We start from the raw sequence: 18,574 nt of genomic DNA, 5'->3' as shown, positions 1-18,574 counted from the left end.
AAACCCAGAGGGGGGGGGGGATTGGGGGGAAAAAAACCCTCTATAAACCCTTTTTATCGGCATTAAAATCCATATGTCTCGTTTGCATCCCAAAGCCGGGGGGGGAGGGAATAGGGCTTCTCCAGGAAATCCCAGCTTAATCCCAGCCCCCCATCTCCTCCCGGCGGGGGGGGGTTTATTATTTTTTAACCTTTTAAACCCAGCACCCCCCGCCCAGATTTATTTATTTATTTTTAATTCAAAAGCTGTGGAGTCGCGACGAGTTAACATCAAAGTGGAACCGACCCCCCAGAATTTACCCCCATCGTTTTACCCGCAGCCTATTTATCATTTTACCCCCAGCCTATTTATTTTTTTTTCTCCTCCAAACCCCAACCCTGATTTTAGGTGATTTATCCCCAGGGTGGCGTTCAGCTCCCGGCTTCGCTTTGCGCTGACTTAAAAGCATTAACCATTAATTCAAATTACAGGACAGGGCGATGACACCGACATCTCTTCCGCGTGAGGCATCTTTGCCCAAATTATGTATTTTTAATTTGTTTTTTGGGGCATGGAGGGAAAAAAAAAATAAAAAAAGAAACAAAACCCGGTCTCTCCGGAGGGAAAACCACCCCCGGGATTTTCCGGGTGGAGCCCAGGGGGGTGAAATGGCTCCGGGGGTGTTTTTTCTTGGATGCGGCAGCGGCTGGTGCTTTGCCGTGGGCAGAGGAACAAAGGAGGCTGGAGGAAGGGGAAGCACCTGCACCGCGTTGTGCTCCCCCCACGGCACCTGAAGAGCTTGACTTGGGGGGGGGAAAAACAGCCTGAAGCTTATTTTGGAATAATTAGGGCAGCCCGAGGCTGGAAACTTCACGCCGTCAACAAAATCAACTGCTCAGAGGAAAAGGTGGGACCTCCAAAAGGGAAGGTGGACCCTCCAAAAGGGAAGGTGGACCCCCAACAGGGAAGGTGGACCCTCCAAAAGGGAAGGTGGACCCCCAACAGGGAAGGTGGGACCCCAGAAACATGTCCCACCTGGAGGCAGCCCGAATTGCCCGAATTATTTCAGCCTTTTTCCCCCGAGGGATTTTGTTCCCGGGATGGGGACAGCAAAAGCCCGAGACCGAGGTTCTCTGGGCACGTTCCTTTCGCCAGGTAATAAGAAAAGGAGCTGGAGAAGATTTTGCTGCGTTCCCAGAAGAAAACCCAGGGCCACCCGAGCTGGCGATGGCAGAAGAAACCTCCCCAGAAGGAGGACAAGAGACCTTCCCCCCGGCTGGCCCTCACCCGTCGCCTCGATGTACTCGATGCAGCGCTCGATGAAGACGGGGATGGGTTTCTCCGCGGTCACCACGTTGGTCAAAGGCACCCCAAAATAGTTGCTCTCCCACGTGGTCTTGGTGATGGACGGCCGAGGTTTGGGCTTTGGTTTCTGCAGGAGGGGTCAGAGCAGAGTTGAGGTGTTATTTATTTCGATGCATTATTATTTATCCCAACACACGTTGTATTACACATTATTATTTATTCAAGTGAATTATTATTATCACAAATGACATATTTATTCAAGAGAGAGGTTACAGGTGGGGAAACCACTTCTCCTTCCCTGCTATGGGACATCACACCCGACCCAAGGCTTTGCAAAGCCGATGGATTTCATCCCAAACGTTGTCGCTTGCCAGCGTCTCCGGTGGAGCCTCCTGGAGGTCACGGCTTTGATGAAAAATAAATGGTAGCGCCTTTTTCATCAAAACAGACATTTTTGTTAGTCTTTAGCCAGAAAAACCTCTCCTGGTGCGGAAGGGAATGACCAGAAAACGGGAGAACCCAAAGGGACTTCACGCCAAGGGGAAGTTCACCCAACTTGGTGACCATCTCAGATGAAGCAGCTGCCCTGGCAGATGAGGGGAGAAGGGCGGACAGTGTCTACCTGGGCTTCAGTAGGACACCATCTCCATCAGATTCTCCTGGAGAAGCTGATAATGAGCAGAGAGTGAGATGGGTTGAAGACTGGCTGAACAGCCAGGTGGTGGCCAGTAGAATAAAGTCTAACTGGAGGTTGGTGGCCAGCGGTGTACCCCAGGGATCAGTCCTGGGTCCAGTCCCATCTAACACCTTCATTAATGATCTGGATGATGGGGCAGATGCTTCCTTGGCCAGTTTGCAGCTGACACCAAAGTAGGAGGAGTGGCCCAGAGGGTCATGCTGCCGTCCAGAGGGACCTCAACCGGCCTGAGGGGAACCTCATGAAGTTCAACAAGAAGAAGAGCAAAGTCCTTCCCTTGAGGAGGAACAACCCCAGGAACCAGCAATAGCTGGGGGGCTGGACAGCTGGAAAGCAGCTTGGTAGAGAAGGACCTGGAAGTCTTGGTGGACACCAAGTTGACCATGAGGCAGCAAGGTGCTGCCAAGAAGGCCAACAGCACCCTGGGCTGTTGCCAGCATGCGGAAGGAGGTGACCCTTCTCCTCCACCCAGCACTGTCGAGGACACACCTGAACTGCTGGGTCCGGCGCTGGGCTCCCCAGTACCAGACAGACATGGACATACTGGAGACAGACCTCCTGGTGGTGTTTCGATATATAAAGGTGCTTATGAGACGTGGAGACACTTTGACCATGGTCTGTAGCGACAGGATGAGGGGCAAGGGTTTTAAAAGGGGAGGGTTTGGTTGGACATAAGGAAGACGTGTTCTACCATGAGGGTGGTGAGACCCTGGGCCAGGTTCAAGGCCAAGGTTGGACGGGGCTTTGGGCAACCTGGTCTCATTGAAGACGTCCCAGCCACTAGAAGGGATGGAACTGGATGAGCTTTAAGGTCCCTTCCAACCCAAAACCTTCTGTGATTCTTTGTCAATTCCATCACTTCCCTGGGTTGGAGGGGACCTTTAAGGTCCTCAAGACCAACCATCAACCCACCACCAACCAACGCCCAGCTTGCCCAGAGAAGCTGGGGCTGCCCCATCCCAGGAGGGGTTCAAGGCCAATGTTGGACGGGCCTTGGAGCAACCTGGTCTGGTGGGAGGTGTCCCTGCCCAGGGCAGGGTGGGACTGGGGGGGGCTTTGAAGGTTCCTTCAACCCAAACCCTTCCACAGCTTCATAGACAGCGCCTGGAGCAACCTCGTCTAGTTGAAGACGTCCCTACCCATGGACCTTTGAAGGTTCCTTCCATCCCAACCCATTCCACGATCCTACGGTCAGGATTTTGCTGCTGAACTTCAAGGAACAAGCACCTAAACCCTACAACGTCACCGAAGCAAAGGTGGAAACCCAAAGGAGGCTCCAGCCCAGGGGCACCTCCTGCCACGCGCCGTTCCCTTGGGCAAAACGAAGAGGAAACCGCGACCCAAAGATAAATCCCAAAAGTTGAGGAGGAGCAATGAAACCTGCTGCCACGTCCCCGGGTTTCCCCTGGGAAAAGGGGAGGTGCCACAACACACCACGGGAGCAAAACCTGGAAAACACGGGCTGGAAACCCCAAAAAAAGCCAGTTCTAAACCCAAAGGCAGCAGCTGGAGCCCTGACTCCCTCCTCCCGCCCAGGAGAGGAAGATTCTGTGTCGCTCCTTTCCTGGCGGGCGGCTCTCCCTTTGTTTCCAGTGGAAATTAACGAGGCCTCTAATTAGCGGCCGGTGGTTCTGAGCAGGACGTCCGGTGGCCACCGCTGTCCCCACAGCCACCCCCTTCCTCCCACACGTGTGTGCGCCCGCGTTGGAATGTATGGACATACGTGGTGTATGTGCCCCTAGAGACAGGTGTATCGCGGCGTGGGCACGTATGTACACGTATGTATTGTGTGTGTGCATGTGTCCGTGTGCGTGTGTACACACGTGTACAGCATGCGTGTATGTGTATAGAAGGGACACATGTGTATAATGTGCATATAGAATATACATGTATCTGCGTGCAATGTGTGTGCATGCACATATGTGTAAGTATAGGTATATGTGTGCATGCACATATGTACATGTAAGTGTGGGAGCACACCTGTGTGTATATAACGATGTGTGTGCACGTGTGTGTATGTATGTAAATGACTGTATGCACATAATGTGTACATAAACATGTGTGTGCAAAGGGTGTATGTATACGTGCGTGTATAAGTGTGTTACAGTGTTTGTGTGCATAATGTGCACAGGTATATGTGCATCTATAGGTACAGTGTATGTACACATGTGTATAACATATGTACATGACACCTGTGTGATGTGTGTGTGCACGTTGAAGATAACATGTGTGTGTGGTGTGTGACTGCCCATGTCTATGCTTCATGTATGATACATCTGTATGTACATAGAGTTTGCACCGGTGTGCACGTATGTGTGCGGTGTCCGTGTGTTCTGTGTGTATGTATGTTTGTGCTACACACACCCAGGGCTGTGTGGTTTTGGTGGCCAACCCTTGGCCTTCAACGGGGCGAAGGCTGGCACGCCAACCCTTGGCCAAGAAGTCCAAAGACTCAACCAGGTGGCACCTCCAACCAGGTGGCCTCATCCAAAACCAGTTCCACCATCATACCAAAGAGCAGCAGCGAATCCAGAGGGATCTAAGGCTGGTTTTGTAGAGCATCTAGAGAAGACCCTTCAGAAGAGCCACCCAAGAGTGGGAGCAGACAACAACTTGGATGTGTCCTCAACTTACCAGCACCTACTCTGGTCAGACACATCGAGCTTGCACCAGGACAGGTTGGGGGCGACCTGCTGGAGAGCAGCTCTGAGGAGAAAGACCTGGGAGTCCTGGTGGACACCAAGATGCCCATGAGCCAGCAATGGGCCCTGGTAGCCAAGAAGGCCAATGGCATCCTGGGGGGCATCAAGAAGAGCGTGGAGAACCTCGAGGGAAGGTCACCCTCCCCCTCTGCTCTGTCCTGGGGAGGCCCCAGCTGGAGCACTGGGACCAGTTCTGGGCTCCCCAGTTCCAGAAGGACAGGGAACTGCTGGAGAGGGGACAGCAGAGGCTACAGAGAGGATGAGGGGAGGAGAACATCTCTCTGGTGAAGAAAGGCTGAGGGACTTGGGGCTTTTGAGTCTGGAGAAGAGAAGGCTGAGGGGGGATCTGACCAACACCTATAAATACTTCAAGGGAGGGTGTCAGGAGGACGGGGCCGGTCTTTTTCCAGTGGTGCCCAGGGACAGGACAAGAGGAAATGGGCACAAACTTGAACAGAAGAAGTTCCACCTAAAGGTGAGGAGGAACTTCTTGACTTTGAGGGTGGCAGAGCCCTGGCAGAGGCTGCCCGGGGAGGTGGTGGAGTCTCCTTCTCTGAAGACATTCAAACCCACCTGGACACGTTCTTGTGGGACCTGCTCTGGGTGGGACCTGCTTTGGAAGGGGGTTGGAGGAGATGATCTCCAGAGGTCCCAGTCTGTGATTCAACCCATTTCTTTAAATGATTCCCTGCCGATAACAGCGTTCACCCACATCAAAGAGAATTTACAAGGCAGAGAGAGGCCATGTTTCGAAGCTCCCGCATTTTGGTTAATTGTACCTCGAAACTCCCAACTTCTCAGCCCAGAACAAACTTCCTCAGCAGCTCATGGTGAGGATGAAGCTGTCGGAGCTGAGCACCCAGGGCAGAAGCAATGGAGGTGATTTTGGTGTGGGACAGCAAGTTCCCCCAAATAAAAAATAAACCAAAGAGATGCCGCGTGCGCTCTCCTCCTCAATCAATATGTGAAAAACACGCCAAGAGGTTCCCCCCTCATTCGTTCTCCCCAACCCTCACCCCGTGAGCCCCACCGCCGAAGGGCAGAGAGCACCAGCCGTACCTTTGTCGTCCTCCTCAGGCTGCGCAGGATGTTCCTCCTCCTGGGATCTTCCCCGTCGGCCGTTTCGTAGGGGATGGCGGCGTTATCGCCTTTGTACCCCTGGGAGCTCTGCTCCTCCTCCTTCTTCCGGATGGGTCCCAGCTCGTCGTCGCTCCCCACGCTGAAGCTGGTTCTGTAGCTGGCGAACCTGCCCAGCCTGGTGCAGCGCGTCCGATAGAGCACGGGCTTGCTCACCACCGACACCTTGCGCCCCCGCTCCAGGGAGCTGGTGTCCATCTCGCTGTCCGAGCCGTTGCCGCTGCCGTTGGACTGGGTTTTGTTGATGTTTCGGATGGTGATGATCTTGCCCTGGGTGCTGTCGTGAGGCACGGAGTAGATGTTCTCCTCTTCATTTCTGGGTTTGACCACGGCATCCATGGGCTCGGCGTAATCGGAAGGATCGAAGCAGTCGGTGGGCAACCAGCTACTAGAAGACATGGACTTCCTCTGCCCATCCCGGTGCCCCTGCTCCAAATACGACAGGTCCCCCTTCGTAATGTCAAAAGGTACAGGGGGCTTTGGTTTCACCGGAGGAGGTACTTTGTTGTTCAGCTTGCTTTCAAAAGTGCTCATGACAGAAATGAAAGACAAGCTGTCGTTCCCCTCCAGCTCCATGGAAAGCTTCGAGTGGTCTTTGGGCAGGGCGGGCACGGAGGTGTCCTCTCTGAAGGGGCTGTAGGTGGGGGGCTCGATGTCCTCCTCCGAGTCCTGCAGGTTGGAGTTGCAAAGCGGGGAGCCCGCTCGAGGCGAGTTGAAGACCTCCTCCGTCGTGCTGCAGGCTTCGGCCACGTTGTCGTACATGTGGGTGGCTTCGATGATGTTTTTTTTCTCCACCACGTCTTTAAAAAAGGAGTGGAAGATCTCCAGCTTATGCTGCGGCTGGCTACAAGGTATGGTGGTGAACTTGCCATCGATCTCCTGGGCGATCTCCTCGCCCTCGCTGAGCTGCTCTCTGCTCAAGTCGTTGTCCAGGATGTCGATGGAGCTGTCCGTGAGGGCCACGACCTGGATGGGGATGATATCCTGCACTTCGCAGAGAAAGGCACGTAGCATGGCCAGGGACGCCTTGCGTTTCGCCGAGTAGAAGACGATGTACCCGTGGACGAGGCGGCTTTTCCGAATGCTGAAGGAGGAATGGTAGGAGAGGAGGGAGAGCTCCACGCGCCTCTTGTGCGGCCCGATGGACAACTCGAGGAGGACGGAGCTGCTGCTGCTGCACTGAGAAGGTCTGTACGTCTGGGACTGCAGGATGGGCTGGAGGATGTCGTCCGCGTTGAAGGGATCCCCGCACATCAAGCACATGACGATCCGAAGGTCGACGTCCGCCAGGTCTTTGATGCTGGAGGTGGAGCTGACGAGGTTCAAGTTGCGTTTCGAGTCCAGCAGCCCCTTCAAAACCTGGCTGATCTGCTTCTCGTTGATGTTGCGGCCGTAGCCGATGCCGGCAGAGCCGGGGTCCAGAAAGACGCACTGCAGCTTGCTGGCGATCTGCTGGCCCTGCTGGATCAAGCTGTGTAGGGTCTCCCCGCTGGTGTCCCCCCTCTTGTTGACGAGGATGAGCGTCAGAGGAAGGTGAACCAAGTTATTATCCCTCCTGCCGATGGTCGACTCTCTGCTCTTTTCGATGCTTTCCACCACGTAGGACAGCGACTCCTTGGAGTTGTAAAGGCAGAGACAACCGTGAGGCTGAAAGGTGGGCGTCTGGAAGGAGTTAACGGGGAGCCGGACGTTGCCCTCGATCGGCCTCAGGGACAGCTCGTACATCTTACCTTCGATCACGTACTTGTCATCGTTGGTGCAGAGGGCCCGGATCTCGTTGGCCAGCTCGCGCGCCAGGCCGTCCTTGCCGAGGATCACCAGATTGATCCTGTCGATGTTGGGGTCCGAAAGCAAGTTCTTCTGGTTGCGCTCGGAGGGTCTGATGAAGCGGGAGCTGATCAGGTGCTCGATTTTCGAGTCCACGCAAACCGGGCAGCTGGGACACGTCTCCTTCGTCGGGTGGTAGACGAAGTGGATGTGCTTCAAGATGAGGGCGTCCCGCTCAGCCTGCAGCTTCTGCAGAGCTTTGAACCTTTGCTCTTCACCCAAGACGTCCTGAATGACGCCCATTTTCTCCTTGCTGGGTTTAGCATCGAGCTCCAGTTCGTAAAACAGCTCCGAGTACTCCAAGAGGAGCTCCTGAAACTCCTCCTTCGCCTTTTCTATAATCTGTTTTTGGTGCTTGCTGTAGATGTCCATATAGATCGACTCCTCCAGCCACATGTAAAAATCCTCGTTCATGATGAAACTGCGCGCTTCCTCCCAGGGCTTCCCGGGCGTGATGAACGGGGACGTCTCCAGGTTTTCTTTGAAAGCTCTTCTCATTTCTGCCCTTTTCCTCTCGTTCCTCAGCTTTTCTAAATGAGCTTCGTAGAGCTGCTCGGCGGGCTGGGTCTCCATCAGGTCAAAGGGAATGTGTTCGTTCTCCATGTTGTCGATGTGGCTCGTGGCGTCCCAGGGCGTCTCCTCCAGGACAATAAACCATTTCAGAAAGTCCGGCTTCGTCTCCAAGAGCTTCTGCGCTTTCAGGCAGCTCAGGTGATCTATTTCGTCCAGGTCTGGGATGAGGGCTTCAAAGGCCTGAGGAAGCATGGCCAGATACATCTTCCGCCGGCGCTCGATGTGCTCCTGCTTGAGGCGGTGGATGTGCTGCAGAAAGAGCTTTCTGGCTTTCTGCGTCCCTTCCAGGTAGACGTAGTCCTGGTACTCCGGAGAGGACTGCATCTTGCGGTTCACGTTCGACCACGTCTCGTTGTGGTTTTTGACGATGCGGCTCACCAGCCACTCGTACTTGTCTTTAGCAGCAGCGATCTGTTGGCTTTGCTGTTTCAAAGCTTCGAAGTAGGGGATGATTTTAGTCTTTCCCCGGCTCTTATCGATCAGCTGCACCAAAGTGCTGAAAGCCAAGTCAATGTTCACATTGGATCGAGCCGACGTCTCCACCACCTGGAGGTTCTTTTTGCTTAAGGCAAAAGTATGTGCATCCCTAATGTACCGCTCCACGCCTTCGTCACACTTCGTCAGGACCACCACGATGGGCTTTTTCGTTTTCGCTAGCTGATTGTAAAGATTCGAAACAAATTTGAGCTGATCATCAAAGTTCCTGTTCATACCCCTGCTAACATCAATGCAGAGGAGAAAGCCATCCACCAGCAGCTTCCCATCCGGCATCTGTTTCTGTTCAAAGTCCTGTTCCAGCCCAAGCTGATCAGTGCAAAAGTACATGAGCTTTTCAGCCGACGCCAGTTTGGTCGCGGCAGCCCTCTTGATGTAGGGCTGCAGGGCCGTGCTGCGGTGGGGCTGAAAGGTCTGGTCGTCGATAAACTCCGTCTGCTCCACGACATGCATTTTACATTCGACGCAGTCCTCCAGGGAACGCAAGACCTCCCCCCAGTAGAGGAAGTGATCGTTATTGACCACCCTCCCCCCAAAGTCACTGGTGCTGAGAACCGACGTGTGGTCCAAGTGGAACTCGTCCGCGCTGGGCCGGACGAACCGGTTGCAAAGGCAGGACTTCCCAATGCCACACTGACCCTTCTCCTTCTCCGTCCCGGACAACCCCACCACGCTAACGTTATAGGTGGGAATGCGAACATCTTGCTTCCTTGCCATCATCATCGTCCACACATCCTGTCCCACTCAACCGCTTCCGAGAGGATTATAGCGTTGCCGGCGCCCACCGGGAGCTTGGTGGAGGGCTGGGGGGGGGACGGTTCTCAAGCCAGGTAGGGCACCAGGGTGATGAAGGTCGTCGTTCCCATCCTTTTACGTACCAGCAGCGCTTCAGTTCTTGCTGGTCCCTGTTGTCAGAGGGCCGACGTCTCCCCCTAAGGAGAAAGAGAAACAACCGTCAGCCTTGCAGCTCAGGAAACCCCAAACAGACCCGATTCTGCCCCAAACCATTTTCTACACCAGCGCCAAAGGCGGGGAGATACCGGCAGCATCCAGCCCAGGAGATAGAGCTTCCCACCATCGCGGCAAGCGGCTTGTGGGCACAAACCACAAACCGACCGTGTCACCAAGGCAGTTCAAGATCAGGGTCTGCCCCACCACCGGGCAGGGAGCAAGACAAAGGGGCCAGCAGCAGAGGGAAGAGGCCGGGGGGGACCCACAGCAGAGGGTTCCCTTCATTCTCCGCCGAAAAGAGCAGGTGAAACAAACCGTCCCAATCTTTTCTTTGCCTTTTGACTGAAGATCAAGCGTCGCTCCGGCTTAACACCCGGTACCGCTTCCACCGGGAGGATTACCCCTTCCCTCCCCGTGGACAGAAGGGAGCCTAATAGGATCAAACCAGCTTAAAAACAGCAAGAAAGGCACAGAGATCCCACTAAAGCCTTAAAGAGGTGCCCAACGCGCCCTGGACATCAACCGATCCCAGAAAGTCCTCCTGGAGGGAGCAGTGCTTGAGGGAGAGATGATCCTAATTACTCCTCCTGAAACTATGGGGGTGGTGAGACCCTGGTCCAGGTTGCCCAGAGAAGCTGTGGATACCCCACAACTGGAAGGGTTCAAGGCCAGGACGGGGCTTGGAGCAACCTACTCTGGTGGAAGATGTCCCTACCCAAAGCAAGGGCATGGATTGGGTGGTCTTTGAAGGTCCCTTCCAACCCAAACCCTTCTACGACTCTATGGATGGGACATGGAGCAGCATGATTTAGTGAAAAATGTCCCTGCCCTTGGCAGGAAAACTGGACAGGATGATCTCTGAGGCCCCATCAACCCAAAACCTTCACAATTCTATGAAACACGGCAGCTGTGAGGCAGAAAAACTGGACCAGATGATCTTTGAGGTCCCATCAACCCAAAACCTTGACGATTCTACGAAACACAGCAGCTGCGATGGTTGGCTCCACAATCCAACAGCAGAAGAGTTTTCAGCTTAAGGCAAACAAATCAAAATTAACTCGCGTGCGGGTGACACCGTGGGTCGGCGGAACAACCCCAAGGATCACGGCCTTCCACAACATCTCCTCCGCTTTGATGTCCGGACGGTGCAGTTCTACCAGTTCCCCGCAGTCGGGCTGAATCACACGACAGACAAAGGCGGCCGCGAACCTGCCGCGCTGTCGGGCGCTTCGCTTCCATAAAACCTACCCGTGCCTTCATTTGACCTCAAAAACCCCCCCTCCTTTCATCCCTCCACGAGGTCACCCCCAGCAGCCGAGACACCGGGTTACGCGAGTCAAAGGCCGCCAAGAAATAGAGGGTGTTTGGGCTTAAAACGCCAGAATTTGGGCATTTTAGAGCTCTGGGCTCTTCCACAGACACGTTATTTCCCGCAGGAACGTCCCTTATCGGGCGCGTGTCACCCCTGGAGGTGAGGCTCTCGCAGGTAAAAGGGTGTAACAGCCGCAGCGCAATGTAAACTATGCCGCCGAGCTGCTGTCAAACCTTTAATTACTTCAAATAATTACTCATGGCTCAATTTGAAGGAACGCAGTTACTCCCCGGGAGGCTGGGGCTCGGGGCTGCTCGCACGGCTCCTGCCGCTGCTCCGCCGGGAACACCGCTCTTCCTCCCGCGCTCCTCCTCAATCCTGGCCCTTTCTCCCCATTTTGAAGCCCGGATCCAGGTGAGACACCAGCGTTTCCCAGCTGTTAACTGGTTTGTGTGGGCTGGCACCAGGACGCGGGGACTCCCGCCGGGTCCTCGGTTCCCTCACCCTGTCTCGGCAGCGGGAAAAGTCTCCAAAATGGGTCGTTGGGATCTTTGCAAAGATCGATTTAAGCTTTGAACCATCTGGGTCCGAAACGCTTAATCTCGCGCGGCAGATGGGGCGCACGGCGCGGCGTCTCCCCGGCCCTGCCCAGCCGGACAGAAAACCACTTTCCCCGATTTTCTGCCACCAAAATGAAATAAAACCAGCCTGGAGCTGTGGAGCCATCGGTCTCCAGGACCAGTTTCACACCAGGGGTGAAGGCAGCAATGCACCAAGCACCCGGCAAGAGGGAGAGAAGGATCCTCCAGCGTTTCCCTCGTTGGTGAAAAGCAGACAATTTACTAACGAGCTGCAGGACGCCACCAGCCCGGGCGACCCTCATCTGACGGATTTCTGATGGATTTGGGGAAATTCAGGTTTTCTGTTCTCCTCGCGTGGCGAAGAAGCCGCCTTTTTCTCTTCCCGTTGGCAAAACCTGGGGTGCGCGCGGCCGAAAGAGCGTGGTTTCCAGGGGGTTTGGGAGCAAAAAGCCAATTCCAGCAGCTTCACGCCGTCGCCTTTGCCTCCCTCACGTTCCCTCGCGCCAGTGTCTCCCACGCCAGCAAAAAGCCACAGACTGGGACATCCCAGCACATCCTCAGCGGGGTCCCCACACCACCAGTATGGACATTAGATGTGGGTGAGAGTCCAAAAAAAAAAATCACGGCGCATCAAACACAACTCCCGAGAGTCATTTCCCCAGTTTCCTCCTGCGGATCAGCTTCGTACCTTTAAAATGAAGGTATTAATTACCTAAAAAGTCAAATTTATGGGGGGTTTCAGAAGCACAGCAGCACAAAAGCAGGTTTCAGGGCAGCGCTGGGATCCGTTCCGGCCGGGCACACAGGATCCTGCCCGTTTCCACTCTGGTTTTTTCTGCTGGAGGGATCAGCCCGGCGTTGGGATGAAAAACTTTGGGCTTTGGAGGTAAACCAGAATTTAGCAGATAATCCACTGGGAAGCTTTTAGGAGGCTCCTGGGGTCTCACTTTGGGTCAAAAAGAACTTTTTAATTCCTCAGGTGCTTTCGTGGAGGGGTAATTCCTTGCCTCTTGAAGCGCTGCAGAACCTCTGGGTGAAGAACACCCACAAAAACACATGTAAAGGCTTTTGGGTGCCCCCACACTCACGTTTGCACGTCCCTGACTCCCCATCCAGCTCAGCCTCACGAAGCAACGTCCTTTCTCCTCTGTTTGGGGTTTGGGAAAGGGGAAAACCGGTGTCAAACGGCCCTGGCTTTCATTTTCTGCCCGAAAAATCCCTGAGTCAGGAGTTACTCATTTACGACACAAAGTCCAGCTGGGAGGACCAGGAAGAAGGGACCCGCTCTGTTAATTCCTAGCGAAGTCGGGGGTGGAATTTAGCTCTCGTTTCCTCTTAAGAAGTTGGCAGGAGACCCAAAGAAAAGGGGGAATTAAAAAAACAACAAAAAAAAAGAAAACAAAATAAAAAAGAGGAGGTATTTTCCACTCCTAGATACCTGAAACCTGGGTGTACGACCAGAGCCACCGGCGACGGCGACTCACGCAATCCCGGCTGCCGATAAGCCCGGGCTTCCCAAGCCAGACCCCGCTGCCTGCCCGTGTCGCAACAGCCCCAGAATTAATAGTACCTTCAATTAAGCAGCTTCCCGAACGCTATTAAAGGGGACAGAAAGCTTTTTTTGTGCTCTTCGTGGTGCTCACCAAGGTCACCGAGGCCCCGGTGGGCGCTGCCAGAGGAGAAACTCCAGTTTTCCACTCAACCCCCCCCCCCAAAGGCAGGGGATCTGCTGGTTTTTGGCAGGGCTTTTTTTATTTAAGGGTGAGGGGGGATGACCTGCGTGTTACAGCTCTTCCCCGGGTCGATGGGATCCTCTTCCTCCCCAACCCGCTGCCCCATGGGCACCTCCTGGGTCACAGGGTGCTCCGCACAGCGTGAAGCCACCGGCCGAAATCACGGCAGAACGGACACTCCTGCCGGGAAAATCGGGGGGGAATTAAACCCAGAGTTTAGGGAGACGCAGCTCTGTCCTGTATTTGGGGAGCTGGGCCCCAGCCCATCACGGTCCCGCACCCAGAACCTCGCTGATATTTGCATTTTTGAGTTTAGCATAACCATTTTAAGCTCTGAATGAGCAGCTGGACGAGGCAGAGACGGATGGAATGGGCAGCCCCGCAGCGCCTTGCTGGGGACACAGGGCGCCTCCAGTGCACCGTTTTTCTAACACCTGCTTTTTCTAACCCAAAAAACTGCCCGCTTGGAGGGGGGGTGTCCCCCCTCAGAGATGCTGCTGCTCCCCCAAGCTCTGTGCCCACCGCTGGTCAAACTACTTGGTGCCACCGACGCCAAACCCGTGGTCACTCCGTCTTCCCCACGTGGCAAAAGCTGAACTTGCTCAAAGGATGTAAAACAGAACCCCAAAAGAACCAACCACGAAGCTTAAATGGTTGGACTCGACGATCCCAAGGGTCTTTTCCAACCTAGATGATCCTATGGTTCTTAGAAATGGGAGGACTGGTCTGGGGAAGGCGGGCAGCGCAATCCCACCACGGTGGCCGATTCAGGTGGTCCCCAGGGCCAGCCCCGCTCCTCTCCAGCATTTTGGGAAACCCAAGAGGCACTGAAGCGCCGCAAAATAATCTGATGGCTTTAAAAGGGGGTAAAAAGGGGTAAATACCGGGCCAGGAGCCAAGCGGGGTCATGGCATCGCGCTGATATAAAATGAAAGGAGGGGAGGAGGACATAAATACGTTAAACAGCCTCTCAAAACGGGCAGGCAAATGGTTTTTCATCAACGAGGTGGCATCCAAGGGGCATCTGCATGGCAGCAAAGGGAGAAGCTTAGGCAAAAATAAGCACCCCCTGGGGCTCCCACCCCGTTCCAACAAACCGCTGGGAGACGAACACCCCGAGCAGTTCTCCACGTTAAAACGACGGAGAGAAAACCTTCATCTTTAGCGCCGTTTTCTTCCCGTCGAGCTGTTTAGAAGCTGCCCCGGTGCCGCCTCCAACGCGGCCTCGGCTGCTTCCGTCAACTCGTAAAGGGCTTTAAGAGCAGTTCACTGACCCCGAGACACGAGGCAAAGGTCAAGGGCTGTGGGGATGGGGAGAGGGACACACAGCACTGGAGAATATTTGTCATCTGGGGGTCACATCCTCTCGCCGCCAGCCAGGCGACGGGGAAAAACATCGTAGGGGGCTTGTTTTGGGGTGTTTTGGGGTGTGCGGGCAGCGGAGACAAGCCCCAGAGAGGTAGGAAGGAGCTCGTCCACCGGCCAAAGCACAGAGCCTGCAAAAGGGGGAGCTTCGCCCCTAACGAAGCTAAAGGACCTGACACCCCGGCACGGCCGCGGCTCCCGGCCCCGGGCAAGACCGGCTCCTCCAGCAGAATTCCCGGTGGAAGGGGGAAAACATGGGAGAAAGCAGATTTGAGGAGGGTTGGTCGTAAGGTGGTGGTTGGGTTGAGCTGCTGGTGCCAAAGCCCCCTCCAACCTGGCCTTGAGCCCCTCCAGGGATGGGGCAGCCACAGCTTCTCTGGGCAACCTGGGCCAGGCTCTCACCACCCTCACACCAAAGAAGTCCTTCCCCACATCTCAGCTCAATCTCCTCATTTTTGGTTTAAAACCCTTCCCCCTCCTCCTCCTCCTCCGGCTCCACTCCCCAAATACCATCCCCAGAGGGATCGAAAAGCCGGTGCTGAGGAACATGGGTCAGTGGTGGGTTGGGCAGTGGTGGGTTGATGGTTGGTCTTGAGGACCTTAAAGGTCCCCTCCAACCCAGGGAAGTGGTGGAATCGCCAGAGAATCACAGAAGGTTTTGGGTTGGAAGGGACCTTAAAGCTCATCCAGTTCCTTCCCTTCTAGTGGCTGGGACGTTTTCAATGAGACCAGGTTGCCCAATGCCCCGTCCAACCTTGGCCTTGAACCCCTCCAGGGATGGGGCTTCTCTGGGCAACCTGGCCCAGGCTCTCACCACCCTCACAAGGAAGAATTTCTTCCCCAAAATCTCATCTCAATCTCTCCTCTTTGATGCCCCGTCCCTGGAAACCTTCAAGGTCAGGTTGGATGGAGCTTTGAGTGGCCTGGGCTGGGTGGAGACATCCCTGCTCATGGAGTCATGGAAGGGTTTGGGTGGGAAGGGACCTTAAAGACCATCTAGTTCCACCCCCGGACATCTCCCACCCAAGCAGGTCACTCCAAGCCCCCTCCAACCTTGGCCTTGAACCCCTCCAGGGATGGGGCAGCCACAGCTTCTCTGGGCAACCTGGACCAGGGTCTCACCACCCTCCCACCAAACAAGTTCTTCCTCGTGTCCCACCAAACCCACCCTCTGGCAGTTCAAAGCCGTCACCCCTTGTCCTGTCCCCGCAGCCCCTGCTCAAAGTCTCTCTCTCCATCTTTCCTACCCCCCTTCAGGTACCCAACGGCCGCAGCGAGGTCTCCGTCTCCTCTCCAGGCTGACCAGCCCCAGCCCTCGGACCATCCCCGGGGCCTCCTCCGGACCCGCTCGAGCAGGTCCCTGCCTGACTGGTGCCAGGGACCCCCAGAGCTGGACGCAGGGGGGTCTCAGCGCAGCAGAGGGGGAGAATCCCCTCCCTCGACCTGCAGCCCAGGAGACGCTCGGCTTCCTGGGCTCCCAGAGCACGTTGTCGGCTCAGTCCCATGTGCCACCCACCAGTGTCCCCAAGTCCTTCTCCACAGGGCTGCTCTCCATCCATCCGTCCATCCATCCCTCCCTCCCTCCCCTCCTTCAGCCTGTATCAGGATGGGGGTTGCCCCCACCCAGCTGCAGGACCTTGTGCTCGGCCTTGTTGAACCTCATGAGGTTCCCGTTGGCCAAGGTCTCCGGGTGATTCTGGATGGCAGAGACTTCCCTTGAGGGTACCGAGGGCACCACTCAGCTTGGTATCATCTGCAATCCCACCATCTAGGTCACTGACGAAGGTATCAAACAGGACTGGTCCCTGTGTGGGCCCCTGAGGGACGCCGCTTGTTGCTGATCTCCATTTGGCCATTGAGCTGTTGACTACCATCAATGTACAAGTGCATACATTTATATATATCTATATTTATGGGCCAACAGGAGCCTTTCCCCTGTGTGTTGCCACCAACAGACCCAGAATTACTCAACCCAACCAGAGCAAAACCCAACCAGAAACACCTCCGCAGCGGGGGGACGCAGCCGACCATCCCACCCAACCCAAGCGGTCAATGGCTCCACCACCGGCCACCTCACCGAGAAGGTACCAGGGCGTTAATCAACCTGCCCCACCAATCAACAAACTCCAAACTCACATTCAAGGGGAAATAAACTGGGGCAACATCCAAATGAGTCAGCAAAGACAAGGCCAAAGGATGTCAAAGTTGTCAAGATCCCTCAGTGAAGGAGCAAAGACCAACGGTTGAGTCCCAGCCGGCCTAGTCAAGGGCTGGCACGCACCAATTAAGCCATCCGGGGCTCGAAGATGACTAATTAGGCTTTGAACCCAGCACAAACGCACACAGCACCTCCCGCAACAGCCCCACCACAACCTTGTGTCACCATAAAAATCACTTTTACACTCCCAATTCCCATCTGCAATCACCATAAATCCCATTTCCTTCAGAGAAAAGGAGCAGACCTCGCCGGCCCCGTCCCTCACCCACCCAAATTAAGCCAATTCACCCCAAAACAAGGGGTGTCATCCCCCCCGGCTGTCGGGCGGCCACGGGCACAAACCTTGGCACCCACCAACCCTCCGATCCTCCCATTTTCACTGGAGTTTGAAGGCGGAAAGGGATGGATTTAGGTTTTTATCTTATGGGGCAGCTTTCCCCAGAAAAAGCCTTTCAGCGGAAAATCACCCGGGTTAAATCCTGCACAAAACCACGGAGCTCTAGGAGACGCTCAGGGTTGGGTGGACACCACTCTGGAGAGGACAAGTCTCCACACCGATATCCCCCAAAACCACCCCAGAGCTGGGTAAAGCCCAAAACCTCTGGAAAAACAAAACAAAACAAAAAACCCAGCATTTTCTGATGCCTTGAGACAGGCGACGCGATTTTTAAAATAAAGATTCTCTGGGAGACACTATTTGCTCCAGCAAAGACACCGCTCTCCAAATCCCATCCTTGGACCCGGGACGAGGAGACCCCCAAGCAAGAAAAGTCCTAAAAATCGGCCGTTTTAATACCACAGCTCAGAACCACAACAGCCCTTTTTTAAATTTTTTCGATTTTTTGTTTTGTTTTGAAGGTGACAAAGTGAAAACTGAACCTCCCCGAAGCTGGGAGGTGAGCGATGCTGCCCCCAAAACACCCAGGTATGTGGATGGAGAAAACTGGGGGGAAATCTTAAAAATAAAAGAAAATTTTAAAAAAGGAAAAAAAGAATTTAAATCTGTTTTCCCAAGCGCCACCAAAACCCTGACGAAGTGTTACCCTAATTATTAACCTTCCCCAAAGAGGGAAGGAACAAGGAGAGCGGCGGGAGCCGGCACCCTCGGCGGCACAGCGCCTTTTGGGGGATTTTTGGATTTTTAGTTTGAAAATCAAGCCCCTTTTCTCAAATCCGGCCCCCGGTTGGTGGGGAAGAGAGAGGAGAAATCAATGAATTCAGGCCATTAAAAATTACATCACCAGCCGGCCCGAGCGCGCGTCAGGGCCCCGTCTTTATCTCTGCGGATTTAAACGCCAATTACCGGCGGCTCGTGCGGATACGGCAGCTCCTGGAGGAAAAAAAAAAGGAAAAAAAAAAAAAAAAATTAAAAAAAAAAAAAAAAATTAAAAAAAAAAAAAAAAATTAAAAAAAAAAAAAAAAATTAAAAAAAAAAAAAAAAATTAAAAAAAAAAAAAAAAATATATATAAAAAAAAATCCCGACCGAAAAATCACTATCAAGAAATCAAAGACCCCATTTCCGTTAAAAAACCCCAAATATAAAGAATCATTGTACGGAGCTTAATCTCCCGGCGAACGCCTTAACCGTTTCCCCGGCCTGCAGCCGGCGCCGTCAATTTATTACCCAATAAATAAAAAAAATCAAAATTTAAAGAAAAAAAAAAAAAAAGGCGCTTTTTAAATTGCTTTTTTAATTGA

At 54.1% G+C, this 18,574-nt stretch overlaps 1 protein-coding gene across 1 annotated transcript in view; it reads right to left on the bottom strand.

Annotated features, from left to right (window-relative positions):
* Positions 1–18,206, bottom strand: part of ARHGAP35 (Rho GTPase activating protein 35) — a 20,865-nt gene extending 2,659 nt beyond the window's left edge. The window contains exons 1-3 of the mRNA XM_014961119.1: positions 18,112–18,206; positions 5,743–9,647; positions 1,245–1,411 (exon numbers count right to left, since the gene is read on the bottom strand). Coding sequence (XP_014816605.1) covers positions 1,245–1,411; positions 5,743–9,438 — 3,863 coding nt within the window. The 5' untranslated portion in view covers positions 9,439–9,647; positions 18,112–18,206. The remainder of the gene's footprint in view (positions 1–1,244; positions 1,412–5,742; positions 9,648–18,111) is intronic.
* Between the last annotated feature and the right edge of the window lie 368 nt (positions 18,207–18,574).

The sequence above is a fragment of the Calidris pugnax genome, unplaced genomic scaffold (assembly GCF_001431845.1).
Source record: "Calidris pugnax isolate Ruff unplaced genomic scaffold, ASM143184v1 scaffold564, whole genome shotgun sequence".
In the NCBI taxonomy this organism is placed as follows: Eukaryota; Metazoa; Chordata; class Aves; order Charadriiformes; family Scolopacidae; genus Calidris; species Calidris pugnax.
This window is presented reverse-complemented; position numbering and strand designations above follow the sequence as displayed.